The 16,306-nt window shown below is 46.2% G+C and overlaps 1 protein-coding gene across 1 annotated transcript in view; it reads right to left on the bottom strand.

Annotated features, from left to right (window-relative positions):
• The window catches only part of HEATR1 (HEAT repeat containing 1), a 50,949-nt gene that overhangs the window by 10,553 nt on the left and 24,090 nt on the right, over nucleotides 1–16,306 (bottom strand). The window contains exons 21-35 of the mRNA XM_024561666.4: nucleotides 15,091–15,260; nucleotides 14,590–14,748; nucleotides 12,268–12,510; nucleotides 11,864–11,995; nucleotides 10,929–11,032; nucleotides 10,613–10,756; nucleotides 9,548–9,666; nucleotides 9,319–9,440; nucleotides 7,791–7,919; nucleotides 6,164–6,394; nucleotides 5,332–5,458; nucleotides 3,838–3,998; nucleotides 1,256–1,302; nucleotides 1,027–1,150; nucleotides 264–404 (exon numbers count right to left, since the gene is read on the bottom strand). Coding sequence (XP_024417434.2) covers nucleotides 264–404; nucleotides 1,027–1,150; nucleotides 1,256–1,302; nucleotides 3,838–3,998; nucleotides 5,332–5,458; nucleotides 6,164–6,394; nucleotides 7,791–7,919; nucleotides 9,319–9,440; nucleotides 9,548–9,666; nucleotides 10,613–10,756; nucleotides 10,929–11,032; nucleotides 11,864–11,995; nucleotides 12,268–12,510; nucleotides 14,590–14,748; nucleotides 15,091–15,260 — 2,153 coding nt within the window. The remainder of the gene's footprint in view (nucleotides 1–263; nucleotides 405–1,026; nucleotides 1,151–1,255; nucleotides 1,303–3,837; nucleotides 3,999–5,331; nucleotides 5,459–6,163; nucleotides 6,395–7,790; nucleotides 7,920–9,318; nucleotides 9,441–9,547; nucleotides 9,667–10,612; nucleotides 10,757–10,928; nucleotides 11,033–11,863; nucleotides 11,996–12,267; nucleotides 12,511–14,589; nucleotides 14,749–15,090; nucleotides 15,261–16,306) is intronic.

Genomic DNA, 16,306 nt, shown 5'->3' with positions numbered 1-16,306 from the left:
GTGCACTAGAGCTATCCTAGCCAACTAAGGACGGTCCGGCCCGTATTACACGAGTATTCCATGAGGGCTGGATTCCATTCTGAAGCGGTTGTAACACACTCCTGTTAGAAGTGCTACCCCATCTGAAAACATTCGTGTCACAGCACTATGTTCAGGTAACCACCTGCTCATGTACAGTGTCCCACGGAGAAAGTGAAGGGGACATAACGCAGCTAGGAAAGAGCACAGAAGGTGAAGGGGTCTGACATCCCGTCTTCACTTACTGTCTTCTTCTTCCAGGACACTTTCTGCTGGAGCTTGTTGTTCAGCAGATCCATTGCTTTCCGGCGCACGGACGGCAGCGGGTGATCCAGCAGCCCTCTCATCACAGGAATGAATGTTTCTGTGGGCAGCAAGGCATTGACCTAGAGATCAGCGTAACATTAACAATGGCAGAAATTAGGAAAAGGGGAAGATGGACTCAAATTGATAGACTTCTGTTCACTGTGTACCTTCCAGGAGCCAGGCATTTTCAAGCGCACTTTCTCATTTATTTCTTCCACTAACCTTTCAGGTACGCACGACTGATCCCATTTACTTACAAAAATAACAAAAAGAACTGATGCTGAGACTGAGTGAACTGCTGGGTGCCGTGCAGCCAAGTGCTCCAGCAGGCGTGGAGCTGTGGTCCTGGTGTTGAGGCCAGCGACACCTCCCAGAGACCCCAGGCTCTCCCTGGCAGGTGCTTTCCTCTCATTCTCCTTGAACCAAGTGCAACATTATATTGTATGACGTGACTGAACGGTAAGAGCATGGTCTTTATCGAGGCACATGCTCACATACTCGCTTGGGAAACAACTGTCCTCCTGACCAGTTTATTTCTGGTCATCAAGAACTTCTTTTCCAAGAAAAACCTGAGCTGCATTATATTAAGAGAAGCCATGGTTAAAGGAAAGCCATATTCTTCAAGTAAAGCTGTGGTAAATCATTTCACAATGACATAAAAACAACAACGAAGCACACAAGATGGGGAGAAACGCGACCCACCTTGTCCAGCACGTCATAAGCTTTGCTAAGCAGCGCTCGCCAGAATTTGCCAGTGAGCTGGTCCGCGTTCTTCTCCACGGACTGCGCGACAGCGTTGATGTAGCCGAGGACTGCTTCCAGCAATCTGAAACACAGGGGGCGCCTGAGAGTGCTGGGTGCTCTTCTTCCAGCTTTCTGGCAAGTTTGAAACTATTTCCAAGTAAGAATTGAAAAGGGAAAAGTAACATACCTCTGTTCGAGGCCTTTTAAAACTTGAGGGCCGCCACTCTCAACTACCTGGTTTTTAGAGAAGGCATCGTTAGAGCAGTATGGACGCTGGTAACAGAAAATCACCTGAAGTATGAAACGTCTAACCCGAGGATGCCAAAACAATTTTCACCAGAGGTCCCGTCAGCCTCGCGGTTGCCTTCGAAGGACTGAATATAATTTTAGGACTGTGTAAGTGTAACTAGGGACAGTTCAGGCCTACTGCCAGGTAGAAACAAGGTGCAGGGCCAGATAAAACAAGGTGCAGGGCTGGCTTTGGCCTGCGGGCCTTGTGTTTGCCACCTGTATTCGAACACTATTCAATTCACACTCCCCACCGCACCTGTTTGCCGACATTATAATTTAGTCAAGTTCTGATCTCCCCATCATACTATAGTAACCCTATTTTCCCTACCATATTGCGTACCATTAATTATTTCTATAGGTACTTTTAATATTCATAAGGTACAACAAAGATCAAAAGAGTATAGCAAGCAATCCATTATCATTTATAGATACCAAATACAAAAGACCAATCTTTCTTTAGCTCTTACCCAATTGTAAGACGACCTATTATAAGTAAAACTCTGGTTCCCTGTGGATGGCTCCCTAACCCCGTTCTCCCCACAAACCTGAGTCTGCGGTCAGCAACCTGCTCTTCTGGGAATACTGGACTTCTGAGACCTATTTACGTGACTCAGGCTGCTCTTGTTCACTCACTTTAAGTGCATGCAGTATGCTGTGTATATACAGCTTTTTTATTCATTCAGCTGTTTGCAGACATTTAACTTACGTCCTTTCTTTCGTAACAATGCTATACAAGAGCGTTTTTGTCTCCTTGAGCGTCTAGGCAAGGTTTTGTAGCGCATACACCTGAGAGAGGGAACTGAGCACCTGCCACGTGGCTGGACCTGGCCAAGCTTTCAGACTCAGCACCCAGCCCTGTGCACAGAAATGCCTGTGTCCCCACAGCCTCGCCGCCTCTTACTATGAACAGGATGTCACGGTGGCATCTCATTTAACCCACACTAGTCTTCCTACCAGGGAGGCGGCTTTTCCGTGCCTTTACTGGCCGTGTGAGAATGCGTCTGGGTGAACGCATATGCTCTGCCAGCGGCTATGAAGGAAACCGATGCTTTTGGATCGATACACAGCACTCTTCTCTTAGTGACTTTCACTTCGTTGTGTTTATGGGGGTTCTCTGTTGAGCTGAAGTTTTTAAGAAACCCTTCTCTACTCTCTGGTCACTGTGATAGTCCCCGATTTTCTTCTCACAGTTCTAAATATTCTTTTTCACGCTGAAGTTTTTAATCTGCATAAAACTGTCCTTTGTTTACGGTGTGAGATCGTCTTTTTTCCCCACAGAGAATAAATCGTGCCAGTGGTGGGGGTTGGAGGGGGGTCTCTGCCCTCTGCTCTGTGACACACGTGCCATTTCTCACGGAAACGCCAGGGTGCCCGGGCCCACTCTCAGTCCCGCTGAGGTGCCCGACGACCACTGTGCTTGGCACGCCTGCCTGACAGAGCAGTGCCTACGCCCCTTAAAGCAAGCTTGCTGAAGTTAGTTCTCTGAGTTTTTAATATCTTTTCTGATTCTTACACTTTTTCTTTTTCCAAAAAGCAGCAAAAACAGAGGGCAGCCCTGCTCCAGACTGGACCTGGCAAGCGCTGACATCCATCGTGAAGTTCAAGGCAATGGTAGGTGTTGATGGCTCTCTCTGGCTGAGGAGTTCCACCCACCTTGTCAGGCTGAGAGGGCTGCTCTTCGTTAAGTCCCAGGTAGCAATGGGTCCCTGAAACTGTGACACCTCAGCGCTCGTGGTTTCCCCCTGACCTGCTCAGGAGGTACCAGCAACACCTAACACAGATGTCCTCTGTGGCGCTGCTCTGTGTTCCTGGTCACCATCCTCCTTCCGCTCGCTGTTTCTTTAGTCCCTCATTTACTTTCTGTGTCTCCTCCTTTTGCTCACTGTTCGAGGATTCACACACACACAGAAAGGTGCACAAGTCCCACGCACAGAGCTCACTGCTTCAGGTGAGGAGCGGCATGTCCCGGAGCCTCAGACCCTCCTGCCCCGCACAAACACCGCCCTTCCTTCTAAGCCACACAGCTGCTTTGCTGCTTTTGAACTAGAACCAGAGGATGCACTGTCTGTGTCTGTCCTCTTTCCCTCAATGTCATGTTGTTGAGGGTCGGCAGATGGCATGTCACTGAGGTTCACCCTTGTGTGTCCCTTTATGACGACACTTCATCAGTGTGTTTGTGTTAGACACTCGGAGGTTGCCAGTTCTGGGCTCCCGTGCACATTCCTAGACGTCGCCCGGTGCACGGCCGTGCATTTCTGTGGGTGTCTGCCGCTTAAGCACAGTTACTGAGGCATCAAGGGCATGGAAACACAACCTTAGCAGACTGTGCCGAACGGTTTTTCACGGTGATCTGTACTATTTTCCTATCATCTTAAAAGGCATGCCTCATGTTTTCATGATATTGGCCTAATTTAAAGCACTGTTGCTTTAGAAAAAGCAAAATCACTGTATCACAAACATACTGAAAGAACACACCACCTTTCGGATAAAATGACTGGAAGCCAGGAGCTGGGACAGGAAGGACACTGACAAGAACTTAAAATGCCGCAGCTGCTTGCTGGTGTGGGTGTCCACGTGAAACACCTGGAGCGTGTCCCCTTGTGATTCGCTCTGCTTGGGCACAGCTTTGGGAACGGTTTCTGAAAAAGAGCAGCGAAACCAGTGAGCACACCCATCTTCCATGAGCATCTTCAGTGCAGATACAAGTGGGATACAGATTTCAGAAAGATATTTGTTTTTCTACTACACCCGCTTTCCCTCTTCTAAACTAGTGAAAGACATGAATATAGTTACCACGAGAAATGAAGGAAAAACCAAGGTGAGGAGACAAGCAAACGGAAGACAGAAATACTATCAAAGGAGTCTGTAACTGTTGGCTCCACACTCAATCTCTGAAGCCTCAGAGGAACTTTCTTGGTGGCCACAGCAGATTGAAGTCTTTAACTTTTATTTCTAAAATGTGGAAGACGTCCTAGCACCTTGTAGAACCCCATGTCAAATGGATGTAATATAAATGCGCTGGGCCCGGGCCAGGAGGTGTCATTGGTTGGAGGGTCATCCCGTACACCAAAAGTGCTGGGTCCGACCCCTGGTTGGGGGCAAATGGGAGGCTACCACTCAGTGTGTCTCTCCCCCACTTCCTCTGTCTGTAAAATCGCCAAACACATCCTCCGGTGAGGACTGAAGGAGGAAGGGTTGGGGTGCAGTGGCTGGGGTCCAGGGTGGGTTCCTTAAAATCCACTGTCCCGGGATGACTCAACATGGCCACTTCTTCCTTAGCATGTCACCACCACACAGAGTTGTCCAGACTCCTTCCCTTCTGTCCCTGAGCCGACTGTAAGACAGGCGAGTCACTGCCTGGCCAAGCAGGGAACACAGGGCCAAGGGCTGGCCGCAAGAAACCAGTCACCAAAGTGTCCTTAGACCCTTGTTTGGAAGCACCCTGCTGCTCTGCTCCAAAGGGCAGAGAACCAAGAACATGCGACACATCCAGCCAGCATCGCTGGGGCTGTAGATGATCCTGCAGTCCCCTGCACACAGCAGAATTTTCACAGTCAGTTACCGCTGCTGTGGTAGCCATCTGCTTTTCTTCCTGTAAATGTCTTCACAGGTATTTTAAAGGGAAGCTACGAGTCAGCTAAGAGGGCCTGGTAACCTGACGTCATTTTACCATAACTCATCCTGGACACTTGTAACACCCCTCAGCCAACACACCAGCGCAAAGGCCAACAGCTACCGACGCCAGTGTCTGAGGGAGGGCCAGCAGACACCCTCCTGAAGTATGCTACTTACCTTTTCTTCCCGTAAAGACCTGAGAACGTGCACAGTCATACACACAAATGAAAAGTTATTAACTCCCTTTAAAATATTCCTCCTCAAGGCGCCGTCGGGGTTCTAAGGATCAGGATTTCGGGGTTTCTGCTTCTCCCGAGCTCTCAAGCTGAACAGTCACTACTCTGCATGCACACTCACCTTCCTTTTCCTCTGGCAGCTGTGTCAGGTACTGGAGGACATTCATCAAGCTCTGTATCTGATGCTGGACACTAAATTCACAGCACACTGAAACCCAAAACTCAGTGTCTGCCTCTAAAATAGCGTCCTGTGTAGAGAAGAGACACAGGTAGTAACACTGAGCCTACCAAATTTGTCAGTAAGTACAAATAAGGGAAACGTGTTAAAAACATTTCTGAACACACGAAGTCACTGCCTATGGTCACAAGTATCACCAGAGGAATGAGCAACAAACAGCCCATTTGTGAGACTTCCAGGGGCGTACGGCCAGGAGAGCCTGCACTGTGATTCCCGGCAGCCTGGGCACGCCGCGTTACAGAGAGCGGGTCCAGACCATTGAAGTCTCCTAAAATCAGCCCTGAACCCTGGGCCCCATGCCCGTCTATCCCAACAGGGCTATTCAAGGCGATCACCTGCGTCTCACTCATTTCAGTGATCTGACATGCCTCCCCTTCCCCGGGAAATGCCTTCAAAACCACTTTTAAGAGACACAGTGTAATCACTTTACAGCTGTACTTTGTTGTGCTTAAAGCAGAACCACCCAGGAACACCAGGCCTGCTTCTCAGAAAAGTCAAGGCACCCCCGGGAGATGTCTGCTGTTACTGAGGAACTCAGAGCCATGGGTTCTGCCAACTACTTTAAAGAATGACAAAGACACTTTAAAAGTGTTTTGATCAAGCGCTGTTCAGTAATGCGCATTGACCACCGCCAACCCTACTTAAGCTGGAAAATGTCACAAAATGTGTGAGAAGCTTCATCATTTCTTTCTTATCCCCCACCCTATATTCTGACCTTTTCTCCATAGGTGGCCGCCAGCACTGTTTTAGTGACGTACTGTTCAAAGAGTAAGACGAGGAGAACCCAGAGGAATCTTTCTGCGCCGAGTGTGTCCACAAGCTGAACAAGGACAGGCAGTCGCCTGTGTTCTGGGACGTGGGGCAGAGCATCCACAAACACATTCATAATTTTCACCACGATGTTTTCCACGTTTCTCGTGACTTCTACAGAGTCTCCACCATCAGACTGCAGAGTGGGGAGCAGGGTTAGGGAGTAGAAACAAGTAACCCCCCACAAAACAGGCTTCAGGAGAATAGGACAAGTCTTCACGTGTGCCAAGTTACGAAAAGAATTCGCATAATCAAAGACCGATCAGTAAATATTCGATGAGTATAAATTATATCCCAGGCACTATCGGACCCTGAAGGGAACACAAAGCGTGAGCCCTGCCCCAAAGGAGACTCATCAGAAACAAGCCATGGGTGTGGAAAGACAGCAACAGGAAGCAGACACCAAGTGCCAGGCACTGGGAGCAAGCCTGCTCTCCGGATGGCTGAGAAGCTGCAAGACCCAGGCAGGGTCGTGCCGTGCTTAGGAAGAAAGGGTCCGACTGAGACTGAGAGCACAGAAAGGACAACGGCCCCGCTTCTCTCACAACAAGTTCAATCCACTCTACTCTGGTACTGGCGTTTACAACAGAGCTGTCCATTGAGTAAAAGAATGAATGTATAACCGGCGTCCCTCCTTCTGTCTCCGTTCTCTGCTCTCCTCCAAGTCACCCACATTCCAGTCTCTGCACCCTAAGCCCGTTCCCAGACCGTGCCTCTGCGCATGCCACTGTCACCTCTGCCACCTCGCCAGGCAAAGCTACCCTTCGTGTGCCCCATGTCACACTGTTTCTTCTAGAGCTCTGGGGTCAGCCTGGCCCCTAGTCTGGGCTCTTCCGCACTTGTATGTTCTAGCAGCAGATACAGAATCAGGACAGTTGTTTTTCTTTTTTTATATACATGTGTCCTAACTCACCGACGTGTTCAACACAGAATACCAATCTAATACCAAGATTAAAAGGAGACAGTGCCAAATACGGTCATCTCTGGAATGGCTAATCAATGATGTAAGACCAGCAACAATGGAAGTAAACAGAAAACTCAAGTAAGTGACCAACCTCTCTCATCTCCAAGGCCACTTTTTAGTTTCAAACTGCCCACTCTCTGCTGGCAGAGACTACATGTCACGCACCTCTCTGAGCACTCAGCTCTTAGACAGTGCTTGGCAAATGTCAAATCGCACATTAACAACTTTGCCGCTGTAGCTATACAACTTCTTACCTTCATCTACCTACGCCAGAGAATTATCAAAATGTGCAATGTTCTGAAATGCACAATAAATGCAAATTCACTTTGTCAGAACAATGTCGAGATACTTTTGCAGCTATACCCTTGTAGAATGCACATTTATTTATATTCTTGGAAAAGACATTATTTCCAAGATTACTTCTTAGCTTCACCATCTGAAATTTAAGAGACATAAATACCTGAGAATTTCAGAAAGGCATTTAAATGGCACTCATTTACTACTACTCAAATTTCACACTATGTAAAACTTTAAAAATAATGCTAACGATGGTCTAAAGACAGCTTACCTGAATCAGCGCTGGAATAACCATTTTCACCGTCTTGTTAATAACTTGAAAACTGTAAGTATCATCCAGACGCATGACGCTGGCTCCCATAAACGTAAAAATGGACATAATATTGTGCAGAACTTTATCCTGAAAGAAAACACATCTGTCAACATTTTCTATTTTAAACACATCAAATGTCAATGACTCGTTATAAGTCAGCACTGAGATATAATGCAGTTTTAAAATGGGCAAAGGATTTGCAAAGATTTCCCCAAAGATACTTGAACAGTCAGTAAGTCCAAGAAAAGATGCTCAACGTCGTTAGTCATCAGGGAAATGCAAAACCCACAGACACCCCGTCACATGCCCCGGGAGGACTGTAATGAGACAGGCCACACAGAGGAGCGAGGGTGCGGGAATCAGAACCTCACACACTGCTGCTGGGCGCACAACAGTGCAGCTGCTTCGGACAACAGTCTGGAAGTGTCTCAGTTAAAATTAGCAAATGACCCAGCAATTCCACTTCACACAAAACCTCATTTACAAATGTCCTCAGCAACATAATTTTACCGTAACAGCCAAAAAGTGGAAACAGCTTAAATACCCTTTGTGGACACATAAATGAAATACTATTCAGCCATCAAAAGGAATACTGATTCAAGCTTCAACACAGATGAACCTTGAAAACACCACGCTAACGAAGAGAAAGAAGCCTGACACCAAAACGGCCACGTATGATACGATTCCATTCACAGACAATGGTGAGGTGAGAGAACAGGGACTGCACTCTGCTGGGCGATGGAACTGTTCTGAGAGCAGGTCATTATGACAGTGACAACTTTGTGAACGGAGTAAAACCACTGAACTGTACACTTTAAATGGGGGAATTTTACGGCACAAATTATACTGCAATAAAAAACAATGGAAAAATATCAGTGATTCTCAACCATTTCTGGATCATCATCCCCTCTGAGAGCTACTGACTTTCTTTCAAGGGAAAAAGAATCCCACACACAAGCACCTTGCACATGATTTCAGTAAATCAAAAGACCCCTCACACTCACGGGAACCCCAGGTTAAGAACCTCTGACATAAATCTCCACTATGAAAGTAATGTTGATCTCTCCAAAATTCTTTAAATGATGTATTTCTTCGAGGGACATAATCTCCTTAACTGAGGTAGCTCATAATCAAACGAATGTTCTTAAGTCACTGGCTGAAAGCTGTCTGAGGACCGATGGTGACAGCAATTTTTCCCAACAGACTCCACCACCGATCAGAGCGTGACGTGGGCCAGGCACTGCGCTCAGGGATGACTAAACTGCCCAGGTGTCCTCACTGTCACCCTGAGATCAGGATACTGTCAACTCCCACTTCACAAAGAGGAACCGAAGCTTAGCAGAATCCGTCTCGGCTAGTAAGAGGCAGGGCTGGGAGCCCACCAGCACTGTGAGATCCCCAGTCCACTGGCCTCAAACAGTGAACACCCGTGCATGTCCACGGACAGCAGAAACGTCTGCTGACGTCCTCTGCCACAGGTACTTACGGGAAATATTCCGGCCACAGTCCCCAGAAGTAAAAGGGCATGGTGATGGGTCTGAGGCATCTCTGAAACGCGGATGCACTGAACGATCAACTCCACGTTGAACTTCTCCTCATCCAGAACGTCTAGAGTGGTGAGAAGTAAGCTGCCTCTGAGTGGTGGGCACTGTTCTCCTCGACGTGGACGACTCCTCCAGCTTCCCCCCCAACACAGCACCGACACCCACACGTACCTTTTGGTATTCTCCCCCCGTCTGGAGAGAGTTTTTGGCAGATGTTGAGCAAACAGCTGAGAATTAACTGTTTGGTGTATTCCATGGTTCCCTGCTCTGGCGGCAAAGGTTCTAAACACCTGCGGGATACCAGAAGAGAAATGATGGAATGTGGAAGTTGTGCGACATCAGTGATGTACCAATGACCCCTTCCCAGAACACACATTAAGTAAGGAATGGCTAAAATACCAACAGCAAACATCAAGGCTGTACACGAGAGGGAAGACTCCTAACTCTAACTTCTCATACAGGCAGGCACTCCGGTCGGATTACCTCTCCTCCCTACCGCACTTCCATCAACCCGTCCAGACTTTCAGAACCACCCTGCCGTTCAGATGAAAGAACACACCCACAGTTCAACGGCACCACGCGATATGGCTAATCTACCTAACAATTTACACCTGAAAACAGTGGGTGTCACCCTCTAATCTTTAAATGCAAGCAGTGCTGCTCCAGGGACATGGCGTTGAAAGTCAGGAAGCCGTAAGAAGATGAAATACTGCCATACACAACAACACAGAGGGACCCTGAGAACACCGTGCTAATAGAAGCCAGTGAGACAGAAAAGCTGAGCGCCACGTGATTGCACTCATGCACGGGATTATAAAACTGGAAATCACAGGCACAGAAAACAGCATGGTGGTTACCAGAGAAAAGGGGGCTGGCGGGGTGGTAACAGGGGCCAAACACACGTGGTCGGCACACAACACAGCACAGAGATCACGTACTGCCCGCACGATCTTATCAGCCAACGTCACCCCAATAAATGTGATAAAGAAACAAAACCTAAATACATACACGCACACATGAAAGTTAAGGGAAGTAGGTGAGTGAGTGGTTATTTCCTACACAGTGCAGGACGGGAGTTAGTCCGGGGCACTGGCAATGGCACCTACAACCATTCTTTTACTCTTACAACAGCAGTTCTTAACTTTACAGAGCAGTGAAGCAAGCAAAGAGAATGTTCAGTAGAACGAGGAGGACTTAGAATCCCCTCCTGTCCTCGACCAAAGGCAGGGTCATTACCTTGACAGCAGGCTGAAAAGCGTCGGTATCAGTACCTGAGGGTTTTTGAGCTTCTTTTTGTGCTGCAGTAATTCTAGGATGAGGGTCACCCTCTGCCAGTAAGAACTTCCAACTTCCTGGGCAGATTCCAGGTCTTGTGATTTTCTGGGAAACAGATATGACACCAAGTTGGAAAAAGAATTACTATCAGTGCTAAGAAAAAAATACACCTGATTATGCCTAATTGATGGGTATGGGAAATCAACGGTTTCTTAGCATTCGAGGCCCGCGTGCACGATGACGGGAGCAGCACGCGCTCCCTGCAATCACAGCTTACTTCTGCTGCATTTTCTGCCTCCTCGTTTGCTGAACGGTGCCCAAGGACTTAGTTTTATCTGGTGGCTCCAGTTCTATCCTGACTTGTTCAGCGTTAACAGAAATCTGAAATAAGAAGAAAAAAATGTTAACGATACAATGCATGGGATAAAATTAGAGCAGTGAACGGTGATTAGAAGAGACGCAATGAAAATGTCTAAGTTCCCTTTCACGCCTCCCTACGACTCCAGAGCCCAGGCTGATCCCCAAAGACAAACACCCTGAAAACTTCTTGTGTATTCCTTTGGAAATGTTCCACATGTGGACAGCTGGGTAAAGATGTAAAAAACAAAAACAAAGAAGCATATAATACATGGTGCTCTGCACCTTTGTTTCACTTAATTTATCTGAAAAATCTAAGTAAATAATATTAAAACTCCAAGAAATGCTAAATCAGGATACTAAGACTTTACCATATTCTTATCCTTTTGTGACTGTGTTTTCCTACAAAGCACAGAACAGAAAAACTAGGCGGTTACTCTGATGCACAGGTTTCGGGGTACTTTTAAACCAACGAGCAGGAGCTCAGTGTCATCACACATGCTCCCTGAGACAGCTCCTGAGCTTAGGCACAGCAAGCGGGACCAGCTGAATGCCAGGCCCCACATGCACTCTTACCCCTGCGCACAACAGGCGGATGCCCCAACACAAGGAAAACCCAAACTAACACGCACACCCTACTTGGTTAAAACCATAAATAGTTCATACATTGAAAACACTGATGAAAACTTCCCATTTTGATTAAGCACTTCTGTATGACCAAATTTTCTGTGATTTCGTTGACGGTCACCTTTGACTTTCTAAAAGCACTGTAGAATGGAGAATGCTTGAACATGTTTAAACGTGTTACTTCGAAGAGAATAAACATTAATAAATTATAAACCATTTGCAACTTACCCCTTTGAAAACACTGCTAATAGTCTGAGCACAATGTATATTTTTACAGTTCACTGATAAGTCAAACAACATGCGCAAAAGCTTCTGCTGAACTTTTTCATCTGATACAGCTGCAAAAAATGGCTTTGTAATCTAGAGGTAGAAAAAAGACCATTAAGCTCAATGAACAAAGTTGATTTCCAAAAGCAAACTTTTTATCATTCTCTGTGTAAAACTGTCCCCAATTTTGTCAGTTAAAATGCAGCACTTCTTACTGACCCGCGTATATCATTCAGTCTTGCAAAACGGGTCAAATAAATCAAATTCCTCTAAAACATGTGCAGTCTACTCCATCTTCTCTGAGTAAAACATTACACATTTTTTCTAACTTGCAAGTGCTTCAGTTTCGGAAAGAAATCACTGACCTTTTCGAGGGCTGTAATCTGAACAGTGGGCATTCCTGAAAAAAGTTCCTTTGTTGTGTGCACGGCTTTTATAAATATATCCAGACTCTTTGGGTCCTTATGTAAAAGAGAAGCTGAATATTCATTATATTTCCCCAGAGTGAGATGCAAAACAGTGGCCTCGTCCTTCAGGACAGCTGTGGGCTGCTTTTCAATCTTTTCCAACAGTTGTTCAACCATAGGCAATAGCTGAGAAAGCACCATCTGAAGTGTGGAGAATTTATTAGGAAATAGTTATTATACTAACATGTTTTAGCTTGCTTTAACAAAGACCTCCAAAGGGATCAGGTTGGAAGACTGGGAGCTTAGCCTGGAGAAAAACCACCAATAATGATGACCTCTTGGACGTGACATAACTATTAATCCAATCGAGCACTCCCGTCCCTTCTGACGGTTTTGTCTGTAATGGTCAAAAGCTCTAAACCCTTCAGACATGAGTGGACAAATCTGTGAGTGCCCCAAGTCCTTTTGAAAACAGGAAATACAAACTAAACTGAAGGTCTAGACTACAAAAATAAATTTTAGCTTCTTCTAAATTACTGCAATTTCCCAATGTTTCCAACTTGATATAATTAACATTAATTCAAATTTGTATGTGAAGTCTAAACCAGGTGCCAGCAAAATATGGCTTGTGGGCCAGAGCCAGAGGACTGTCTGCTTTGCACACCTGGCTCACTGCCACACAGCCGGTCTGTCCGTTTACCTGCTGTCCCTGCCGCTACTGCCACACAAAGCAGAGCCGAGCAGCCGCCACAGACTGTATGGCCTGCAGAGCCTAAATTATTTACTATTCCGTTCTTCACAGAACTAGGATGCTCAATTCTCTTTTTATTTTTAAAGGTTTTATTTGTTTATTTTTAGAGAGAGGGGATGGGAGGGAGAAAGAGAGGGAGAGAAACATCAATGTGTGGTTGCCTCTTGGGCACCTACTAGGGACCTGGCTGGCTACCCAGGCATTTGCCCCGACTGGGAATCAAACCAATGACCCTTTGGGTCACAGACTGGTGCTCAGTCCACTGAGCCACACCAGCCAGGGCCAAGATGGTTAATTCTTAAACTAGAGCTGGGATGACACAGAGCTGATAAATGCCATCTGTTTGCTCCCACCAGGAAAATTTAACCAAATGGTTTCCACCACATTCTACCCATGTTAGTAAACCTCCACGGTGCAGTCAGTCTGTGACCGGTAAGGCGCTGGTGAGGCACACAGGCATTTGGACACCAGGATCAGCGAGTCTTCCTCTGCACCCAGCACACATGTCAACTAGGCTCTAGTAACCTCTCTTCGTACCACAGGTTTCCTTGACAACATAATGAAAGCTATGGGTTTCCCCCCCCAAAAAGTATGCAACCACATACAAAACAGGATTTATTTATAAAAACTTGTGTATTTATTCTTACATGTTTAAACTTCAGTCACCTTCAAAGCACTCTTCATTTGATGCAATACACCTATTGAGACTTTCTTCCACTGCTTAAAAGTGTTTGAACTCACTGATTTTGATGTCTTTATAGTGTCTCTGCCATTTTTTGTTTCACCTCTTCCACATCAGCACAATGTCTCCCTTTGAGGACTTTTTTTTTAATTCAGGGAAACAAGTCACTCAGGGTGAGATCGGGTAAATAGGAAGGGTGGGGGCACAGGGATTATGCCATTTTTGTTCAAAAACTGCTGAACACTCAGCACAGTGTGGGCAGGTGTGCTCAAAAATGACCCATCATGAAATGGGCAAATGCACTAGGTCTTCAAAAATTCTTCAAAAAAAATTCAGTCTCTGTGTTCAGAGACTGAACACAGCCTCTCACAACACCACCAGCTGGTACACTGATCCAGGTGGGTTCCTAGGACACTTACCTAGTCGGAGAAACCTGTACTACAAGGGCCTACCCTCCAGAAGATATCTCTGGGTTTTTTGGGGGTCCCCCCATTGTATGTCCAAATATATTACCTTGTAGTAGACATTCACCCGAAAAACCGAGGCAACCCTACAGTTTTCCATGGTGCAGCTTCAGCGTTTTTTTCTATATGTGATTTTAAAGTTCATTTAAAATCAAGTCAGTGATTACACAGAAATAACAAATTTTAAAATGGAAAGAAACGCACCGATACTTGCTTTTTGTTTCCTATCTCTTTTCTCCACCGCAACGCTTCCTCTCCCAGATTAGTAAGAAATTTGTCACTGAGTGCACATGTGTGCCTCTGCACGTGCCTCGCCTGTGCAGCAGTGGCTTCAAGGACCGCAGTGACACCCCACGGAACGCAGCCCCTGACACTGCACTCACCTCCCCGTGCACTCCCTGAAGCACTCTCATCAGATCTTTGGCAACATAACACGGGCAACTGGATACACAATAAAGCAGGTTCTTCAAAGTTTCGGACAACTTCTGATGAGATTTCAGTTTCTTTTCTCTCTGTAGTTCCTCAAATAATGTAGCCAAATCCTAGGGTACCAAAAAAGAAAACTGGGTAAAAAGAGTTAAGCAACCCTGAATGTTAAGTGTACTAATTATGGGGGGGGTCCACTCTTCATTTCCCCTTGAAACTTTAATAGGCAAGGACATTGGTCCCCCTCAGTCAGCTTCCTCTCAAAAACCAGACACTGGTCTTCCAGCAGCTATCCTTTAAAATTGGCGACAAAGATGTGCAGATACTGACCTATGAGTTCCTAAATTCAGAGGCTGAACCCAACCACAATCCCTGCAAAGCCAAAGTCAGGAAAGGAGGAAACCGCTCGGGTGCACACACAAGTGCGCACTCGTGCAGCCCTCCGTGCTGGAAGTCACCTGAACGACGTAGCTGGCGTCCGAGGTGACCTCCTCTGCTTTGGGCACGACGTGCTCTATCACCATGTGGAACGGGGATGTCACTCGACTGAGGGCCTGCAGACAGTGAACGGCCGCCCGCCGGACCTCCTTTACGGGGCTTCCCAGGTTAAGCAGTAGAGACGCCACCACTGCAACCAAAGGGGAAAATATTTAAGTAACAATTTAAAAAATGGAAACAATGCAAAATTTAACTAGTACCTGAGGGTACCTGACGAAGTTGTACTCCCAACTCGAACTCCCTCTCCGAAGACCGTTCTCTGTCTATTGTTTACTCTGCCAAACATACACTGGTAAATTCTTTTGAAAAGGCACAAATGAGAGCGAAGTATAGATACACCCTTTTGCAGAAACTGCTGTCACGTCTCAAAACGTGCTGGAAGTGTTTCCACACAAAACTCCATCAAATCATCCTTTTCAAGTCGTGCGGGTCTCCACGGACTTCCCACATATTGAAAACTAGTACTTACTAGAGTAAGTTTAGGTTGTTTCAGGACTTAGGGCATTAAAACTGCTGCCGACACCCCTGTACACACACCCTTGCACGAATGTGTGGAGGAAGCTACCCACGTCGTGTGCACTGTGCTTGCAAAGATTTTGGCCTGAATTGACATTTATTATAACTTTACTTTCAATGCAGAAATACTAGTCAATTTTTTCTTCTAGTTTTGTGTGTGGCTCAGAAAGACCTTCCCCACTCTAAATGAGTTTAAAAGTATCCATCTGTATATTTAGAGATCACATGTACTCCACGTTTTTTTCGAATATTAGGGCTAAGTTTTTTCTGTGGAATCTTTAGTTGACGTGAAATTTTCTTCTGAGTGATGAGGCTTGAGTCACACTTTTCAAATGTTTCCAAATAGCTGGCCAGATATCCTAGTGCATAATCCACCCAAGAAGCCCACAGATCGGAGGCGTCAGCTTTGACTGAAACATTTCTGTCAGCTAGTACTTCCAGAGCCACGCTCAGTTACAGCGACCAATCCAGCGCTGTCACTTTTGGTTTTGCTTCCGTAGCTATGCAGTGAAAATGTCAGCCTTTGATTTGAGAAGTATTTCCATCACGTGACTCAAATGTTGCTGTCACTTAACTAGAAATAATTACTGATTTTTATCCAGTGCCGTTTCAGATCTTCGGAACATGATGGGTTTTCTCCACAACATCGATATGGCCAAT

This window comes from Desmodus rotundus, chromosome 10, assembly GCF_022682495.2.
Source record: "Desmodus rotundus isolate HL8 chromosome 10, HLdesRot8A.1, whole genome shotgun sequence".
Taxonomy (NCBI): Eukaryota; Metazoa; Chordata; class Mammalia; order Chiroptera; family Phyllostomidae; genus Desmodus; species Desmodus rotundus.
Note: the sequence above shows the minus strand (reverse complement) of the source record. Positions and strands in the feature narration are given on the sequence as shown.